Source organism: Accipiter gentilis, chromosome 16 (assembly GCF_929443795.1).
Source record: "Accipiter gentilis chromosome 16, bAccGen1.1, whole genome shotgun sequence".
Taxonomy (NCBI): domain Eukaryota; kingdom Metazoa; phylum Chordata; class Aves; order Accipitriformes; family Accipitridae; genus Astur; species Astur gentilis.
Window position 1 is genome coordinate 25068006 of NC_064895.1, and position 19564 is coordinate 25087569.

The 19564-nt window shown below is 45.2% G+C and overlaps 1 protein-coding gene across 4 annotated transcripts in view; it reads right to left on the bottom strand.

Moving 5' to 3' along the window:
- Nucleotides 1–19564, bottom strand: part of RUNX2 (RUNX family transcription factor 2) — a 223182-nt gene that overhangs the window by 76959 nt on the left and 126659 nt on the right. For all 4 annotated transcript variants that reach the window (XM_049819337.1, XM_049819336.1, XM_049819338.1 and 1 more), the window contains one exon: nucleotides 19220–19381. In XM_049819337.1, the coding sequence (XP_049675294.1) occupies nucleotides 19220–19381 (162 nt within the window). The remainder of the gene's footprint in view (nucleotides 1–19219; nucleotides 19382–19564) is intronic.

Here is a 19564-nt window from a genome sequence, read left to right on the forward strand (position 1 = left end):
GCTGTAGGTGACACAAAGAAGGTGCACTGAATTACACGAGACCTTAGAGTCAGTCTCAATACTCTTTTTAAAGCAGGTTCGTGCTTTCTTGGGAATATTGCACTGCAATGAACTGTGTACAAATGCTATGGCAGAAATATTAGAGCAAAGCCCATGAAGAAATTAACAATTCCTTCTTCAGAGCAGAATTTAATGCTCTGCAACAAGCAAGGCCTGAGGAAATGCAAAGAACAAGAAGAAAAACAAAATATTGAAGAGCTGCTCATTAAGTTAGCACTGTCCATCCTGTGCACTGAATGAGACAGGAATCCCGTGGGAAAAGTATCATGTGATCCTGTAATTAAAATCTGTAATATAATGCATAAGCAGAATGAGGCTGATTTAAAGTTGCACGGGCAACATTAAGTACTGAGATTCCCCAATTTCTAAGCACTTAGTTTTGCAATCTTAAAGATTCTTTGCAACACGTTTGGATGGGGGGGAGTGATTTTTTGCTAGCTGGGTGTCTGTTTTCCCCAAGCATCCTTCTGTATCAGGGGGAGAGTGTTATTTTTCTCCTAATTTTGTTAAATTCTAGTCACCTGCCCCTGCTAGTAAGTCTTTAGTGAATCACACACAGCACGATCCTTCTCCTGCCTTCTTCCAGGCGAGCCTTTGACTCTCCAAAGGTGCTGTACCACCTTCCCTCTGGATGCCGCTGCAGGATGGAGCCTGGGACTGCGATTCCCAGGGATCCCAAACCACCTCTTTCTGCACGTATTCCTTGCTGTAGCCGTTAGGTCCTGATCCCGCAAACCTACGCTGGTGCTCAGCTTCGTGCCAGAGCTCAGGGACACTCCTCCCACACATCTGCCACCGAGCATGTGTCTACCTGCTGCAAGGGTGAGGGTCCTGCAGTGCCGTGGAAATAATGCACAGGGCTTCTCCATCTTTGGGATGAGTGTGTGTCATCTGGATGCTTGCAACCATTTATCATAGGAAATGGTACGTTTTCAAATGCCCTTTCCCCCCCCTTTAATTCAGAAAAAAAACATCAGGGAAAGAAAAAACAAAAAAGAAAAAGAAGTATTTTACATCTTTTTTTTTTTTGCTTCTTTTTTTTTTTTTTTTTGCAAACAATAGCAGCAGAAAAAGTGTGAACTGGCCTCCCCCTCCTCTTTCCTTCACCTCAACAAGGTGTTAACTTCAAGGCCTAGTTGGGACCATTTAAACTGCAGCATTATTAAGCACAGCAGTCTCACAAAAGTCAGAGGGAGGAAGGAACGTTTTAACCCCTTCAGAGCCTCACACACAACAGGCGAGAACCTAATTCTAGTGCACCTCTTCTCGCTGTCCCTCGGTACCCCAGTTCCGAGGGAAGGCTTGTGTCTTCTGGTATTTAGGTAACAGGACTTTGGCACCTAAAATACCATGGATTAATTTGCAGATAGATGTTTTCACTGAATTTATGGCGCAGCACCTAAGCCCTTTGCTGGGAGAAACACCCCATAAATAACATAATTAGCAGCGACCATTAAAGTACCACTCGTGCAAACAAGGGAGAGTGTTTCCCAAAAAGAGCTGTTACATTGCTAAACAGCAAAATCAGGGTCTCTTCACACTTCTCCAGCCCAGGCTGCATCATTACCTGCCCTGCTCCCTCAGTAGGACTTTTCTGCTGGACAAACTGTGCTGAAGAGGGTGATTTTCTTTAGGCACCTAAAAGTCTTGCTGGGTGACCCTGTGCATCTAAACACAGGTGGCTGCTGGCTGCACCGCAAGAGGTGGATGATCTTAAATTTAGGAGCATCAATGGATAGAAATTCCTCCCGCGTGTAGAAAAAAGCAACAACTCCTGCTAGATGGACTGTTGGGAGCTGAAATGGAGCTATGAAAGCATCAGTCATCACTGTCTCATTTATAGACATCACCTCTTGTGAAGCTTCACTTATACAAGACTCATAAACCTTTCTAACGAGAACCACAGGAGGGGGACAAATGGTCACATTACAGAAATACGTCCTCAGCTAGTGGTTGTGACCTGCCACCCATGGATGCCCATTGACCTGATGTGATGGGGAGCCTCTGAACTTAGTCTTTGCCATCCCATCTCAGTGACTTCAGCCTGGAGCTATCACGGGGGATTCAGGTGGAGAGGAATTGGTAGTATACCAAAAACCCCCTGCTCGTTTCAGTCTCAGGCCATCTACACGCTACGTTGGAAGCAAAAAGTAAATAACATTTCCTGGAAATAAATCTAGCAGCTCTGCAACCACTGCATGGCACAAACACGCACACAGGCGCGTATCGTTCTTGGTTCAGTTTTCCCCAATTTTTCCTGCTTGTATTTCAGCCGCTGCTGTTTTTCACCAGCCCCAGCCGAAACGCATCAGCAGGAACATTTGAGGCTTTTCTTGGATAGCAACCTCAGCGGCGTTGTATACAGCAAGGGGGTGAAACCGCAGGGCTGGGAGCTGCAATGCATGCACGGCGAGTGTCAGTACAAGAATCCTGTATAAATCCAGTGAATGGGAAGATAATATACATTGGGGCTAGCAGTCTACTTTATTACTTTTTTTTTTTTTTTTTTTTTTCAGAAAAATGTGCCTTAACTATCCAGTATAAATATTTGTTTCCAATGTTGTCATGAATTGTACTTTTCCACTGCATGCTAGCAACTCAGAAATACCATCTGATCCTCAAGCAGACACAAAGAAACTATGTTTTGCAGGGGCGGGGAGGGGGGGGGAAGCCCTTGGCATTGCTCTGTAATTTCACCCTTTAAACCCCTCTTTTTTCCTCCCCATCCAAATCTTCCTTTCGAATCTCGTTCGACTAATATGCGTCCCTCCCGAGGACAGAGGATTCCTTGCTGGTTCTTGATTAAGAGTTTTTTAAGAAGCCGGGAAGGAAGATATTCTTTGAAACTGGATCTACTGTAGGATGGGAGCCAGCACACAGGACACCGTGTCTTTCAGAGAGGGCCACACACAGTGCCACTCCAGTCATATGACTTCTCTGTCACATCCTGAAGCCATTTCCAGCTCGTGTGCGAGTTTGTACTCCCATTTAGAAAAGGATGGGATATATTGGGAACACACATATGGAAACACTTTCAGGGAATCAGTTTCCATGAAATCCATAATAAGCCAAGTGGCTTCAGATGTGGCAGCGTGCCTCAGATTAGCCAAAAAAAAAAAAAAAAAAGAAAAAAAAGAGAGAGAAAAGAAGAAAAAGAAGGACAAGTCTACCCCTTCAGCCCCTATTTCAGTTTCAAGGGGTGAAAAAAAAGAAAAAAAATATATTTAAAAACCACTAATGACTTATGGCTACCAAAACAGGGAGCCACAAAAAAATACAACTAACGAGCGCTCCTCCCTCCCCCATGTAACGGCACTGCTATCAGCGCTCCCGCGGCTCCCAGAAAACTCTCCCGGCACCCGCCGGTGTGCCGAGCTCACGCGGGACCGGCAGGGCGCCCACCGTGCGATAACGTGCGTGGGCGACTAAGAGCATTTCCGAAAACCTGCAGCTCGGTGATAAACCGTTCGTTAAGTAAATCTCCCAGGAAAGGCTGGATTCAGGAGGGACGTCCTCTGGATGGGGTTGACTGGACCTGGGTCATATTAAAAGCAGGATTTATGGTGGGGATGATGCACTGGGTGTTAGGCAGGGGTTGGGTATCATCTGCCTCGTGGGCTCCAGCGGCCGGGAGCTGAAAGTCAAGAGCAACCCCCAGGTGCCCCCACCAATGGGAACCGGCAAGCGGGAGCCAGGGAGCGCGCAGTCCGAGTCCTGCCAATCCCAAATGGCACGGCAAAGGGCCGGAGGCCACGGCAGTCCCGGGCAGGAGGAAAGCAGCCAGCTCATCTGAGCTAGCGTGGTGCCGGAATAAATTTTTGCAGGGCCGAGGAAGCGGGAAGAAGCACGGAGCAAGTGGCAGGAGTTCAAACGGGAACCAAAGAGATGCTACGTGCATCTCTGTGACAGCTAGCCACGTTTTTATCACGAGAAAATAACCAGGAATTTGGCTGCTAACTGGGGCTGTATCCTACAAACCCTACTTTTCCTGACAAACAAATGACTCCACAAATAGTCCCTCTGTTTTCAATAGGGTTATTTGCGGTAGGAGGGACCACCCAACACGAGAGGATCAGGCCCTCCACTCCCTCGCTCTGCAGCTCGCTTAAACCTTCCACAGCCAAATCCGAACACAAAAATCCCCACAAACTGCAACGGCTTTTCCTCGCTGCTGCTGGAAAAGCCCCGGACAAGAAACCCCGTGGAAAGGTCTCGTGTGGTATTAATACGATGCTCTCCCCGACTTCCGCCTCCGAAACGGGGATTTGCGATTTGTTTCTCAGGCTGTTTCTTTCCACTCGAGCCTCAGCACAGTAAACTAACTGAAAACTTCTGCATCAAGGAGAAGGTCTCTTTTAAAGTTTTGCTTGGCTTTGCTTTCAAAGAGTTGTCTGTATATTTTAGAATATGTAGAATTTGCCTTTGATTTAAACCTCTCTCTTAACAATAGACAAGAGACGATTTCTCTACTGAGCGATTTAAACAAAAACAAACATATTTTGGTTACCCGGGCCTTGTTCTCAAACGTTGGTGTTTTTTTTTTCCAGAGCAAAATCAAACCCTACAAATTGTTCCGCTTCTGGCCAAAAAAACTTAAATTCACAAATGCAGATAGTCCAATTTTTCTTTTTCCTGAACAATATCGTACATGGAGGAAGAAAAGGCACCTCCCCAGCCCCCAGACATCCATAAAACACAAAACCCCCTCATCTAAACAATTAAAAACACACTTTTCCCCGCCAAAATAACTTCTCCCTTCAATGGACATTTTCAGCCTCTGTCCCTGTCCACATCCAGGGCCATGATGATGGGGTTTTTTTCCTCCTCCCCGGCATAAAGTCCTGTGTCCCCGGAGGGTAAACAGACACACCTCGTCCTGCGGGGAGGCAGCTGAAAGCGGCTGCTTGTGTTTGGAGCGGCCGCTCCGAAGGGGATGAGGGCACTTAGCTCACGGAGAACTTCTGGATACTGGAGAAATGAGAGGGGAGATACCAGGGAGGCATTTCCATCTTAGGTTAAGGATTTTAGCAGCAGGCGAAATAACGCTGTTGGAGTGAAAACAGTGGAAAATAACTCACCCAGTGACGGCCAGAGTTTTTTCCCTTACAGTGAGAACACATTTCCCCCAAGTAACACGAACAGCGGTAACGTCAGGCCGTGATAAAATTGTCAGGCATGTCAGCGTGACTCAAGAACCGCCGGTCAAAGGAATTTGGGGAGGCTCAGGGTGTGAAGGAGCCCTGCAGGGAGGTGCATGGGCAAACACTGAGCCAAACCGCTGCGCCCGCAGAAGAGCGAGAGCAGCTCCGGGACGCCCAACCCTCGGCATCGCCGGAGCAAAGCTGTGATTCTCGACGAGCCGCAGAGCGGGACGAGCCGCGGTGCAATGCAGACCGCCCCGGGTCACCGTGAGCTTCGGGGAGACGGAGGAGATCTTTGCACGCAACCGCTGGGCTGTTTTCGCTAGAGCTGCCGCTCTTGTATCAAAGAGTCAAAAATAACGACCAGCGCGAAGACCCGCAGAGGTTTTGATCCATGCTTTTAGGCACTCGATGCCTGATTAGACAGCAAACTGCCACCAAATTCAGCAGGACACAGATAGCTAAACGCAGTTGTATAGCAGGGCTAAAGGCACTGTATCCCTTTTTATATTTAGCATTGCACCACTTGAACGATTTATGATTTTCAATCTCATTTAATAAAAGCAGTGTAAAGCCCTCTGTATATTTTTTTTCTTTCATTTCAGACCTAACCTAAGTTTCTTACTAAGTTAAGGCAAACTACTGTAAGCTAAGTTTCAATCCATTATAAACTTGTCCACACAGCATCTCCATTCATCAGCTGAGCTGAAGCTTTAACCAGCCCAACTTTGAACACCTCTAAATAAATGCTTCTTCTCCATAGTGTAAAGTCTGAATATGGGTTTTATCCTCCCAGGAAACTGGTGATGAGAAAGAGAAACAGACTTTGGTCTGTAATAGCTCACATCATAGACATGCTTTAGGCTGTTTGCTGTATGGTGACTTAGGCTATACCTCTAGCAGCTGAAATCACTATTGATGGCCTAAACTTAAAATCCAAGTTACCACATCTCAGATAAACCACAGTAACAGTCACTTGAATGGCCACAGCTCATGGTAAATATGAGATACTCCAATTCTGTAACAGAGGATTCAGTTAAGACTCACCGCCTTGCACTTGCCATAGGCTGTAGAAATGCACACTCCTACCAAAGCCTAACTAAGCCTGCAGTTAAGTCAGGATAACCTGACTACTCTCTGAATTTGCTTTATTTCAAAAGAAAGCTTGGACAACTTCTAACCGGGCTGGTAAAAAATAAATATATCATGGAGATATTGCACGGGATAATTGCATGTTGGCAAAAAAAGCACATGTTATTTAGAAGTTTAGAAAGCCCACTTATCCATTAAAGCTGTTAAGAGGGGAAAAGCGATGCATTGCTTTCTGGCTCTCGCTACCGATTTGTTTTGTGAGTTTGGGCGTATAATTTGATTTTCCTGGCTAAATTTTGCTTGCTATAAGATGGATATTTTAATACTTCATATTAGCCAAGTGACAAAGGTCAGTAACACAGTTTGGAAAATACTATGAAATCCTTTGCTGGAAGATGTTGTAGAGTTACAAACATAAAGGCAAAACCCATTAGACATTTTTTATAAGCTCTTCACCAGGTGAAGACACAGAAAAAGTGGAAGTCAGACAGAGTACAGAGAACTTGGCTTAAAGTAAACTTCCATACGCAATCCCGATATCTGAAACGAACAAAGAGGCGTACAAAGCCAGCCCGAATTACCGCCTTCAGTTGTCTTCATCTGCTTGAGAAAGCAACAGCTAGAATTGCTTTAAACTAAACACCCCTCCAGCGCATCTGCAGAGCAGACCGGTGAGAGCAGAAGCTGGCCCGGCTGAGGACCAGGCGCCGTGCTCCAGCTCCACTGCGGCTGGAACGGTTTCCTCCATGGGCAAGCAGCCTGTCCTCAAAACAGCTCCAAACCAGTCTGGCCCACCTACGTGGGCCAGGCCAAACTAGAAACTGGTCGGGTTTGGACTACCCTTAAACCCAGCTTCCTATCTAATTTTGGAATCTAATACGATGGCTCCTAATTAGGCTCCAGTGGTACTTAGATCCTCCCCTGCGCTCCTTTTCACCCATAAAAAAAACCCAACATGGGTTGGCTTCTAGCAGGAATCAAAATGAAAACAAAAACAAACAAAAAAATCCCTTCAGAGGGAGATATTTGAGAGAGGAAGAGGGAAGAAAGGGGGAAGAGAGGTGCCTTTTTCCCACTGCCAGGATTCCTCTGTGGCTCCTCCGGCCATGCCAGCATCCACATCACAGTTCCCAGGGACTTCCTCCGTGGAGCTGCTGCGAGACGCCTCTTCCAACGAGCCATTTCATCTCAGGCTTATGTGGCAGAGATTTGGGGTCAGCAGCCCTCCTGGTGTTTTTAAGGCACTTGCTTCCCTTCCTATTTAGTAAACCAGTCACCTTTACAGAAGGTCTAATTCTGAGTCCTCAGTCCCTAGGCCAGATCCCAGCCTTTGCAATTTGCGCCCTAGAGGCACCTAAATGTTTATGCCCTTTCTCATAGAGGTTTCTGCTCTATACCTTCCCTCTGTCAATGCTGACAAACCCTACGCAGCTCTAGGTCTGTACACCACGCGGCAGTGATGATTCCCACTTTATGGCCAGCAGTCTCATTCAGAAGCCCAGGGATATTTCGGATGTATTCATAAAGGCCCCATCACTTCTCAAGCATTTATTCATATGTTCTTTTATACTGTTAGCTTTGACTTCCTTTGTTTTTAAGTTCATTTTCTAAAAATCTTTTAACTGCACCGAAATGATCTATTTCAACCTTAATGATGTTTTTTTGGCTGGGATTTTTCCTTCTTTGGGACATGGTTTTATTTTTGTTTTCAATGGCAGCAATACACATAACTAGCTCGCAACACTTAACAGGAGTGACTTGCAGATGTTCGATCCTTTTTCTGCACAGAGGGAAACAGACCATATGATCTTATGAGGTCCCTGTCAGTCCTATGTGACTATGACACTACAGACCTATCGGAAATAGAAGAATTGATCTAGCAGCTGCTCTGGGATTATTCCCACCTACCTAAAAGTAAGGAGATTCACAGAACTCTATCAACAGCTATTAAATACAATGATCCAGATATAAACCTCCTGCTTTGGAAACCCCTACAGCTTGGGAATATATATATATTCTGCTCTTGCACTCCAGGGGAACGGAGTAACCCCTTTTGGCCATGCTGAGAAGGTGACAGGTCCTGGGTGGACCCTTGGTCTAACCTGGTGGGGCTGATCTTCTGCCCCACTCAGCTTTTTCAGCAATGATGCTGACCAACACTGCTCGCCTCTTAGTACAAGTAACGAGCAGCTTTGTGCTTTCTTTCCTGCTGCCTCTGAAGCCTGGGAGGAGGTGAAGAGCCACAGAGCTATCTCAGCACCGTCCTTCAAACATCATCCTTGCACTCCCTTCTGACCCAAGCTCACTACTGCCCGGCTCTAGCCAGGCTGCAGCCACCGCTATCACCTCACTGGCTCTCTTTGTGTTTCCTCAATTCCCTCTTGTATTCTGCTGTACATCTTGGAAACAGTTGTACTGTATTTAAGAGTGCAAATTCACAGAGGACAGGGCTGACCTTTCTTTTTTTTCCTCTTCTTTAATTGTATAGTCCTTAGCACAATAGGATTGGACTTCCAGACATTACCGCAACACAAACAATATTAGCAGCTGCTGCCTATCGCGTGGTCAGCGGTGATTCCAGCAAAGGCCCATTAGCTGTTCACAAATACAACCATTACTTTGATCACTGAACCGCATCGCCTGCAGTAGCCAAACTTGGGTGCTCCAGCTAAAGTCAAAACCTCACGCAAAGCCTCGTAAAGGGGACTGGCAAGAGGACTGGTCTCCAGTTCGTGGAAATCTCCTTTCAATCCCACGTTCAGCTTTCAACGCAACACAGAACATAATTTCAGCACAGAATTAAATATGGCAAGCTGTGTTTTTACAAACTTCTGTCACCTAAAAATGATGTGCCTTATACATTTGGTCCGGTACCTGTGCTGCAATCCTGTTTTCCAAGCAAGCCCATTGCACAGCCTAACTATATCAACTAAAACAAGGTGGACATACATTTAGCTGCCGGCTTCATAATATTCTGACAATTCTAGACGGTGCTTGTTTAATAGAAAAGGGCATAAAAAAGCACTGATGCCTATGGATCCAACAGCGATAGCCCAGTTAACCATTAAAAATAACGAGTGGAAACCACGCATGTGGCATCACTACAGCTTGTGTAGAGACTTTCATCTCAGCTAAATGAAAGAGGCTTTGTGGGTAGTGCTCCTAACCCAAGCACACCACCTTCCACTTCCCTCCGCCAGAGAAATGTGGTGTTAAGAGGCAGAAAGATCGACGCGAGGTGCCCTACCCCTCCATTTTGCTTTCAGAATTGATCCTTGTTTTAAAGCCCCCGGGCTGTTTTTCTCTGCTGGTGTTTCCCTTTTCTCAGCATGGTTGCTCCTCTTTCTCACAAGAGCCCAAGGAGGCTTTCTCCAGCTGCCTACACTCAGCACTTCTATATTACAAAATAACATATTACAGCAAACATTCATGGCTACCACAGGACGAAAGGTCAAGTGGGTGGTTAGAGAGACCTTTGGGAAAAATGACAGGGAAGCTTGGAGGTGACACGGCCCAGACAGGGCTGAAGACGCAGCACGCTGACTCTTCTCCTCCTCCACAAGCACCTTTAAAATGCCACAACCCCCCCTGCATTAAGTGTCTGATACCTCTTTTGCCAGAACTAAACTTCTTCATGCACTGAGAGCACTGCCTGGTCCAAGTAATCCCAAGGCTACAACACAGTTTCAGCTCGCTCTCTATTCGCAAATTTGCCCATGGAATAATTACGAACGTGGAGAGCAAAGAAGCTGCTCTGGGTGGGTGTCTGCTACCCAACTGCGCTGCAGGCTTCTCTTTGCTTTTGACAGAACAAATGCTAACTAACCCTAGAGGAGAAAGCCCCTCTGTGTTTCTTAAAATGAAAGGTTAAACAGTGTATGAAAACTAAGGGAGAATGTGTATCCCGTCGTCCTATTCCTGTATCTCCATCTAGGGTAGTGGGTAAGGAATTAAATTAATTTTGTTAGAAAAAATGGGAGGGACTTTACAATTGGGCAAATATAAAAGGAGAAAAATTCCTTAAGGAATTGCAGAAGCCCACAAAGGCAGTGAAAAATGCTTTCTCAGTGCGTTTTTTCAGGTGTGTTGGAAAAGTAGAGTCCCACTAGTAATTCAACCAAAAATAACTCATTTTCAGCAGATACCGTAGGAGTTTGGCTAATTAGGGAAGGGAACGTTCACTATCCGATAGATCATGGTGGACCCACAGCAAACTTAGATGACCAAAATATTTTTGCACGGTGCCCCTCCATCCAGCCTCCTTGCAAGTCAAGCCAGTTCTGCATCCCACAACGTCCAGCTCCCTGTGAATTCTGCTATGTCCCCGAGACCCACCGCAGCAACCTCCTTTCTTACCCACCTCCTTGTTGTATCTGTCACCGCCACAGGAACCCACTCGAACCTCAGAAATAAAAATCGGTGCTGCAATCTGGCAGACAAAGTTATAGCAAGTTCAAATGAGTGGAAACTAAAGTTAGACAAATTCATACTAGTAATAAGACCCACATTTCCAAAGAGAGCTTAATTAGCATCTGTAAACCAAAGGTTGTGGTGGATTTTGCTTCCCTGGAAATTTTTAAATGAAGACCAACTGAGTTTTTGTGTTGTTTTTTCTTCTTCTCAGAGGTTTTCCTCAAGTTCAAATGAGAGCTAATTTGGGGAAATCTTACAGCTGGGTTCAAAGCAGATGATCACATGGACTTCACCGTATTGATAACCTACAGATCTATATATCTGTGGAAAGCTCCTTATACATGAAATCATTCTTCCCTGAGCTTTATAGGTGAAGCTCCACCATTGCTAAAAATCCTTGCCGTCCACAAAAACTCCTTGGATGCAGAAGCACCGTCGAGCGCCATGTGGGTGCAGGGTCGGGTTCCCCCCGCGGGGACCCTGCACCGCCCACACACCGCTCTCGTGGACATGGGGTACCTGTCCTAGACTCAGGAAGGCATCTCCTGCTTTGATCCCTTCCCTCACTCTTTTTGAGTCAGTCTGAAAGCAAACATTAAGAGATTTCCAGATTAGCGTCCCCAAATACCCTCCCTTTATGCATATGAAATAGTTCCTTCTGTCTTAATAACATCCTTTATGAGCCACGTGAAGGCGCGCACCTTCATTTTATCTCATTCATCTTCCTCTCTTTCGCTGCCTACGTTGTTTTCTTTTAAACAACCACAGAAAGCCTGAACCGCTTGCACAGCTCTTACCTTCTCTTTTGGTCACCAGTATCAGCCCAATATCACCCAATATCAATGCTCCTTTAAATCTGACAGCCAAGCTGGCATGACACCAGATCCTTTTCTGCTAAAACAGCCATCAAGAGGGGAGGAGATTTAGGCATCTCTAAAATGGGGCCAACAAACATTACTAAACCACTTCAAAAAGGTGTTGTGAAGCATTCTTAGGCTCTAATGCTCCCTTCCTGACCAAACTCAGCATGGTCAAATTCTGCATGGCCAGAAATGCGAGGATATTTCACGGGATGTCAAGGCAGCTCCAGCTATTTCTACCAGCAGCAGTTTTTGCCTCTTGAGTTGCATTTCTTAGTGTAAGATTTGCAGAATTGGGCCTTTTAAACCATACAACTCCTCAAAGGCATAAGATACTTTTCTACCTATCTTGTATGAAACACAGTCACAGCCTGAGAAAGACCAAATTCTCCCGTATTTTACGGACCCTTTTCATAAATTCAGCTTGTGCAATTAACCAAACCAATTTCAGTGCAACAAAGACTCAAGGCCACAGAGACTTAAGGGCAAAATAAGTGATACTGATCACCCTGTATGTACCAGAGAGCTTCACATATGGAGTCAGATTCCCTCTTCCTATCAGGACACACGTGGTCCTGCATCAGCCACCACCGCTGGCTCCACCCTAGGTAGAAATTAACAGCGATTCCACCAAGGGAATGGAGAAATCATCATATGCCTTTGCAAAAGGATGAAACAAAGAGCTCGGTCCCACAGCCTTCCTGTTAGGACCTTATTGACTTTACTGGGAGCACACATCTAGGCAATGGCTCAGGATCCGGCCCTTTGAAAGTCTGGAATCGAGCACCCCGTTGCCCCATTAACAATTAGCATTCTGTTTACAAAACCCAGCAGAGTCAGTAAGAATAATCATTACAAAACATGCTCAGACTGTGATTCCGGTTTAAGTTAATATAATTTTAATGAGTTCTTCAGAAAAGGCCTGGCACTTATGGAAAATTTCCTTAATTAATATCAGACCCTAAATTAGTAATAAAAAAAAGCCCTGAATATCATTTGGTCTCAAGCTGGAACTAAAGTATGTTTTGGCATCATTACTAACTGTTAGCAGCAAGTTCTGGAAACAGATGCAAATCTTGATATGTGTCCTAAATATAAAACACATTGCAAAAAAAGCTCAGATAAAAATATATCTATACATCCACATATATTTGAGTGTGCTATTTCCTGCCTGTATCAGCAACAAATTTATTCCATTTAAAAACATTCCACTTGTTTCTTTTTGGTATTTTTTAAATCCCTTATTTCAGGAATAAAACTCTTTCCCTCTGCCTTCATTTTTTCCTGTTTATTTCCTCTCCCGACAGCCGTTTTAAGTAAATGAAAAGGGCTTAAAGACACGCATTATAATGTTCAAACATCTGAAAATCACCCGCTTGTTTTACCACCTAAATATGGGTATAGGTGCCTAATTTGAGGCCACCCACGCTAGAAAAATTTGGCCTTCATCCTTGAGGTAGGGCTCTTGCAACGCATCTTCTGGACAATTACTCCAATGAGAGATTCTACCCAGCAGAGAAGCTGCTACTGAAACCCCACAGATGAGTGCCAAGGTGCTGAGATTCCCAGGTGGCACCAAGTGGGCAGGAGACTAAAAATGGAAAACCTGCGGTAAACAAAATAAATAGAACCACTGAAAAATAATGAAAAAAAAAAAAAAAAAAAAAAAAAAAGACACGTTACAAGTTTAGGGAGGGAAGCAAAATGAGTGAGTTGTTTCTGAAGACCCAAGCTCCCCCAAGTTCTTTACTTTGCCTTAACTCAGTGTCACCTTGCAGGGAAAGCATTGAAAATTAGCTAGGAGAAATGGAGACAGAGACAACCTTGAGTCTTTCAGCTTCCATTAAAAAAAAAAAAAAACGAAGACAGAGTGAAAATTGTTATAGTCACCAAGAAAAACATCACAGCATAGCAAGCGCACCAGAAACAGAGCTGGCTACTTGGGTTTGCCAAGAGCCTGAGACAATATTGCTGAAGCGTGAACTGCTCATTCATTTCAAGAGCTGCTAACACCAATGCCGTTGCTAGCAATTGCCACGGTATTAACCATTTCTCTACTTCCCAGAGCACACAAAGAGGAAAAGAATCGTATTTTGGAGACAGCACTAACGCCTTCTCTTATTAAGGGTCTCGTCCTGAAATGTGCTTATTGCCCACAACATTTAATGAAGTTAGCAGGAATTAAGGGATGCAAGAATAGCTACATCACATGACCACAGTTTTTACTTGGCTGAAAAGTTTTTTGAGCTCCTTAGAAGAAGATAAACAACTTTCCCTTCTTAAAGTTAGTATTTTTCAAAGACCAAATCCCCCCCAAAAGAGAAAATCCTTATTATAAGGATCATATGTGTATGTGACATTAAGCAAAATCCAAGGTAATACACATGCAGGGTTAGAAACCCAAGATGACAACCAGTACAGGACATCAAGAAGAACCAGCCCATAGCTGTGAGCCACTTTCTCATTAACACACAAACACTAAACCCAGAGGTTCAGCTGGAGCTGCTTCCGTTATATGTGGGGTTTTTTTTTAATTTTAAGATTTGTAGCCTTACAAGAATGAAAATTAAATTGTGTAAAGGAACAGTATTGTCACTGATTAGGGCATGGCCGGCATTTGCAAGGTCGCATTTATACTTGCCAGCCCTTGGTGAGCTGGAAGAACAGGAACATTTCTTAAATTCAGTATCTGATGAAGGTCCAGAATGGTTCAAAACGATTCGGTGATATCTACAGAGCAAGACAAATTAATGGGAAAATTTGGCTACACTAGAACTAGCAAACAGCCCAGGGTCAGGGCCCATTCTCTGGCTCTAAATCCAGCCAGGATGGTGTGGCCAAAACTGTAATATTAAATCCTTTTAGCCTCCATAACAGGGTGGCTGCCTCCAAGCTGCCCACGGGAACAGGTTCGGATTCTGCTCATTTCCAAACCATGGCTGGGATCTGTTTGCGACCATGCTGGCCAACCCCACTCAAAACCAACCTTGCTGACAACTGAACAGTAACAGTATTTAACAGTCGAGGCCCTACCACTGTGTAATTTATTAGTAAAGATACTACTTTCCAGCCATTTTAGTTCAGAGCCATGGGTCTGCAAACTTCTTTTGTTTAGAGGCTGAGCCCGCCATGTCCCTCATCTATCTCAGCATGTCCCTCATTGATCTCAGTGTGGCCCTATTCAGTGACACAGTAAATAAATACAAAGACAGCAAAATCCACCCTGCACACTGAGGGGACTCCAGCACGTGGGATGGGAGAGTTTGGGCATGGTGGCACAAGGCCAGCATCCCCAGCTGACAACTATACGCAAAGAATGCGAGCCCAAGGCTGGAAAAGGTAGGTTTGGTGATTTCCCCTGGTATTTAAATTTGGGTTTAATTTTCTCCTTCGTCATATGGACATCTGTCAAACACAGTTGCGTAGGACAAGGCTCTTCCGCAGCCAGCGCTCAACGTGTTCATGTCAGACTTGCAGGGCAGGTCCTCCAGCATTTTAAGACCTTGACCCCACAAGTCTCCTCTCAAAGGTGAAGCAAAAAGCAGGAGACTAGCATTTAGACAGAATGGTGAGGAGGTCCAGGAAAAGTATAGGGGAAGAAGAAGTCTCCCCACCTCTCTTTGTCAGTGTTCTCAACAAAATTAAATTCAAGCTCAAACCCTGCAATCGCAGAGCAGGTAGAGGTCAGGGTGAGGCAGACCACAGCAGGGTTAAACCAGGACTGAAGTGTAACGAAGCTGTGATATGGGTATGTTTATAGGACAGTTAAATCATCCTTTAAATCACCTCACCAAAGGCAGACTATCAGATCAGACGTGCCCGTACCTGAACTACTCACCTAGGCTCGCTTTAGAGCCCGTGGAGACAAACAGGCTCTTCCAAGGCACTGCCAGGGACCAGTACAGCTCATCTGCAGACTGGTCAAGTCCTGCAAATGCTGGTTTGCCCCCCCGACTCAAAAGGGAGCTGAGGGTGACTGTCTCACACATGGATGTCTACCCCAGGGGACATCTATACACATACCTCCTTCACCTGCTGCCGAGCAGCCCTCTTGTAACTGCAGGAACAACCCGACCTCTACTCTGCTCTGAACCTTGCATGCGCTGAGGACTCGCTGGATCAGTCCCGAAGCTTTAGGTAAAATGGCTGTGATGTGTATTTAGATGAATCATATACACTAATTACATAATAGAGACTCATGCTCCCCATCCCACATACACTTTGGTTATGCATAGGACACAAAGACTGAGTGCACTGACTATGAATCATGCAATAAGACTACGTCCCTCAGGCAAAACTCTCTCTAAAATGACCATGTTCATATATTCCCATGGTTTCCACTACAATATTATTTAATTAAGAATATTAATCTGCTAGGCCACCAACTTTCACCGTCTTCTGGGGAAGTCTGAGCAGACAGATATTTTAATAAAATATGGGGAATCCTGCTCTTTTTATGACTGAGTTGGTGCAATAAGATAAGTCAATTGCATGGCCTCGTGAGCTTATTGTTTATTTCTTCGTGATATGAACATGAGACTTACGCACCAGAGAGACCATTGGTTCAAAAGTTGCATGAGTGATGCCAGATAATCTTTTCTTGCTTTGCTTTTCAGCTACTGTCGTTGAATCCTGCCCAAATACGTGTGACACATCATTAATTAGTTGTATGACACTGCAAATACAGCACTGATCCCCATTTGGAGAATAAAAGATGAATACTTGAAGTTTGACAGCCCTGGGCACTCATTTGCACGTGCCTGCAGCATGCACGCAAACATTTCAGTTGTGCAAAGAAATCAGTCTAGACACTGACACGACCAGTTCAGCCACATTACATCAGCCTGCCGGAATAACTCCTCAGGGTTGCAGCCTGCTGCCCTTTTCCCCTCTCCCATGGGATGGAGAACTGCATGAACTGCTATGGCAGTCCCCCATCACCTCCTGTCCTACAGCCCCAAACCTCTTCTGATGCTCAGCCTAATCTGGGATTGAAACACATGCGTCCCCATCGCCAAGAGATGTACCCATCCTGGAACGGGGAGGAACACCACTGTTTTGGCCACGGGTTGGACGTATTTCTGGTCATCAGAGTACCACCAAAAATAGCTCTTGAGGGCTGCCACTCACAATACAATCAGGAACCTCTATTTTGAAGGACACATTGCTTTATCAGATGGTATATTTCCAACATTTGGGTGAGCACAACTTAAGCAGTTGTCCAGGCAGAGCCACGGAGGCCTGTGGAAAGGCTGGGTGATGTGAAATTGTGGCAGGTAGGAAGTCCTGGGCCTGTAGGTGTGACATCCAAGGCCTAAGGGGGAAGTTTTACCCATTTTTCCTCCTGCATGATGTTAAGCAACAGGCAGTAAATATGGCATTCATTAAAATTACCTTGTATACTTTTAACAGCCTTGATAATCAGATTTCTGCCACTGTATCGGAAAGCAAAGTTTGTTTTTATTCAAGGCCTTGTAAAACTCTAATTTCTCCCTCATGCACTGGAGGTGCCTGAAGTTTTCTAACGTTTTTAGTGTTTCCTAGCAGTCATTTCCCCCCCCCCCCATCAAAGCTCTATTCTCCTCTGAAAGATGTATCAAGTAACTGAGTGGAGATTCGCGTTTCTCCGTGCGCAAGGGATAAACTGGTTGCTGTAAGAAGCAGCTTTAAACTTGCGTTTCTCTCTCTACTTTATCCACAAGAGGGGTCGGATCCTGCCCTCCCTCCTTGTGGCACTGCTAGGTAGAAACCCTCGAGAGGAACCGCAGGGTTTGCAGCTGGGGCTGCAACACGCCTCCTCGCAGCCTGAGCATCAGAGCTCGTCCTCCCCCCAGGAACGCTGCTCTGTATTTCTGAACGTCAGCAAACACTGCAGACAACCTCTGGCACTTGTAGAAGATCAAAGTCCCCTTTTTCAATCTTGAATCTAACTGGAAGCAACGTCCCCACGCTGGGAAAAGGTAAGAGGATTGCAGAGGCATCGCTTGAGCCCCCAAAAAGATGAAGGGCGAGAAGCATGAAGGCGACCAACTGTAGAGCACAGCAGAAAAGTTCAGGCTGCGGCCACATAATGTACACAGCCAGGTCTTTTAGTCATTCTGCCTGTGCCCACATGCCAGGCGCTCACGTCTGAATACACACAGACAAGCAAGGGCTGCAGGGCAAGTACGCGGTGGTACAGCTGCCGTGGTCCCAGCCGAGCCTCTCCTGGAGGTAGCGCTGGGGGCACAATTGCAAAAATAACCCATTCCGACAACACAGACCATCAGGAGGCTCTGACTCAAAGGGAACCTGTTTCGGGCCAAACAAAGCATTTCCTCAGCATCAAGCCGGTCGAGTTTTTTGAACCAAGTCAGCGCATTGCACAGGGAGCCCGCGGGAACCTGCTCCACCACCCTCCAACCCTCGGCCCACACGGAGTTGTTCAGCATCTCCGAGAAGGCAGAGCGCGCTAGGACCGCAGAGGTTTTTGCAGCTGTTTGTTTGAGAAACAAAGCTTCCCTCCTCCAAGATGAAAGAAATCAAGGAGTCTACGCTAATCAAATCCTACATGCCTCCTGGCTGAAGTTCAGCTTGTCAGTGATGCAGCTCAGTGGAGTGATCAACATTTCCAGTGCTATGAGCTTGGTGGTAGGGGAAAACACGACAGCAAGAAATTCACCTGGCTGCGAGTCAAACAGGTGTATGGCAGCAGCATCCAAGATTATAATAATATCTTGCAAACATGCAAAAAATAGATGTAATAAGACTGATTCTTTGGTTTTCATTAATGAATCATAAAGGCTTTCTTTACATTACACATGCTTTTTTGGCATATGCTGCTAATATTTCCACACTTGCAAGGTTGGAGTTTTAATACCGAACCTCCCTCCCCTAAGGTTCCTCATTTTTGGCAAGATATACAAGGTGACTGTGTGCCATGACAGGCTCTATCTTACTTTGGGGCAATCAGATTACTTCACACAGATGGTTTTATCACTGAGACCATTAGAGATGAATTGCATAGTATGTAAATATACATTTGTTTGATGAAAAAAAAAGTCTCAGTTCCTCACTGCTGTCTTGTCTGTGTTCCTAAATGTACTTCCTCTCTCCTGCATCATTCCAAAGCACAATTTGTCCAATCTTTACCCTAAAGTGACTCAGCTAGTTTCTGATAGGCATCTTAAGTACACATTAACTAAGGAAATCGGCTTTCTTGAGCTACTGGATTGAAATGCGGGAGAACGAATCTTAGCCTTAACTATTGAAGAAATAAAGGCATCTATCTGTCAGGATGCCTAGCATCACACGCACCACAAAAGTAAAGCACCAAAAAATAGAGAATATCACAATTACTTTAAAACATGCAAGTAAACATCCTCTTGTAGGGGAAAAAAAAGAAAGAATTTGTTCATAGAATAAGATTCACAATTTAAAACCAGCCCGATCTGAAATGGACCTAGAGACATTCAAATCATACATGCTTAGAGCAACACAGCAGCTCTTCCACTTCGAAAAAAAAGGGGACTTTGACCCCCACCCGCCATGCAGCAACCCTGTTATCACCAACTGAGCTTTGCTCTTCTTAAGGTTTGTCTGAGGCCACGGAGGCAGCCTCTGCCAGTCCGGTTCCTATCTGCATAATTGTTTTAGGCAAAACATGGTCTTTACCTGAGAGGCGTCTGGGCACATCGGTAATGGCTGGAAGTCCTGTGCCTCGAGTGGAGGACAGGGGAGTTGTGGAGTGAATGGACGGTGAAGTCATCTGGCTCAAGTAGGATGGATAAGACTGGTCATAGGACCATGGCGGGGATGACTGCGCCTGCCTGGGGTCTAGGAAAAAAAGAGAAAAAAAAAAAAAGAGAAAAATTTTAAAAACGGAAGAAAAATTTCAGGGCATCAACAGCCTAATTGAAAGAGGTGGGATTACTGAACGTATACACATCAGTGCTATAAGGAATGAGAATGTAATGCAGCACAACCTGCTCCTCTAGGACTCAACCCCTTCAAGCCTCG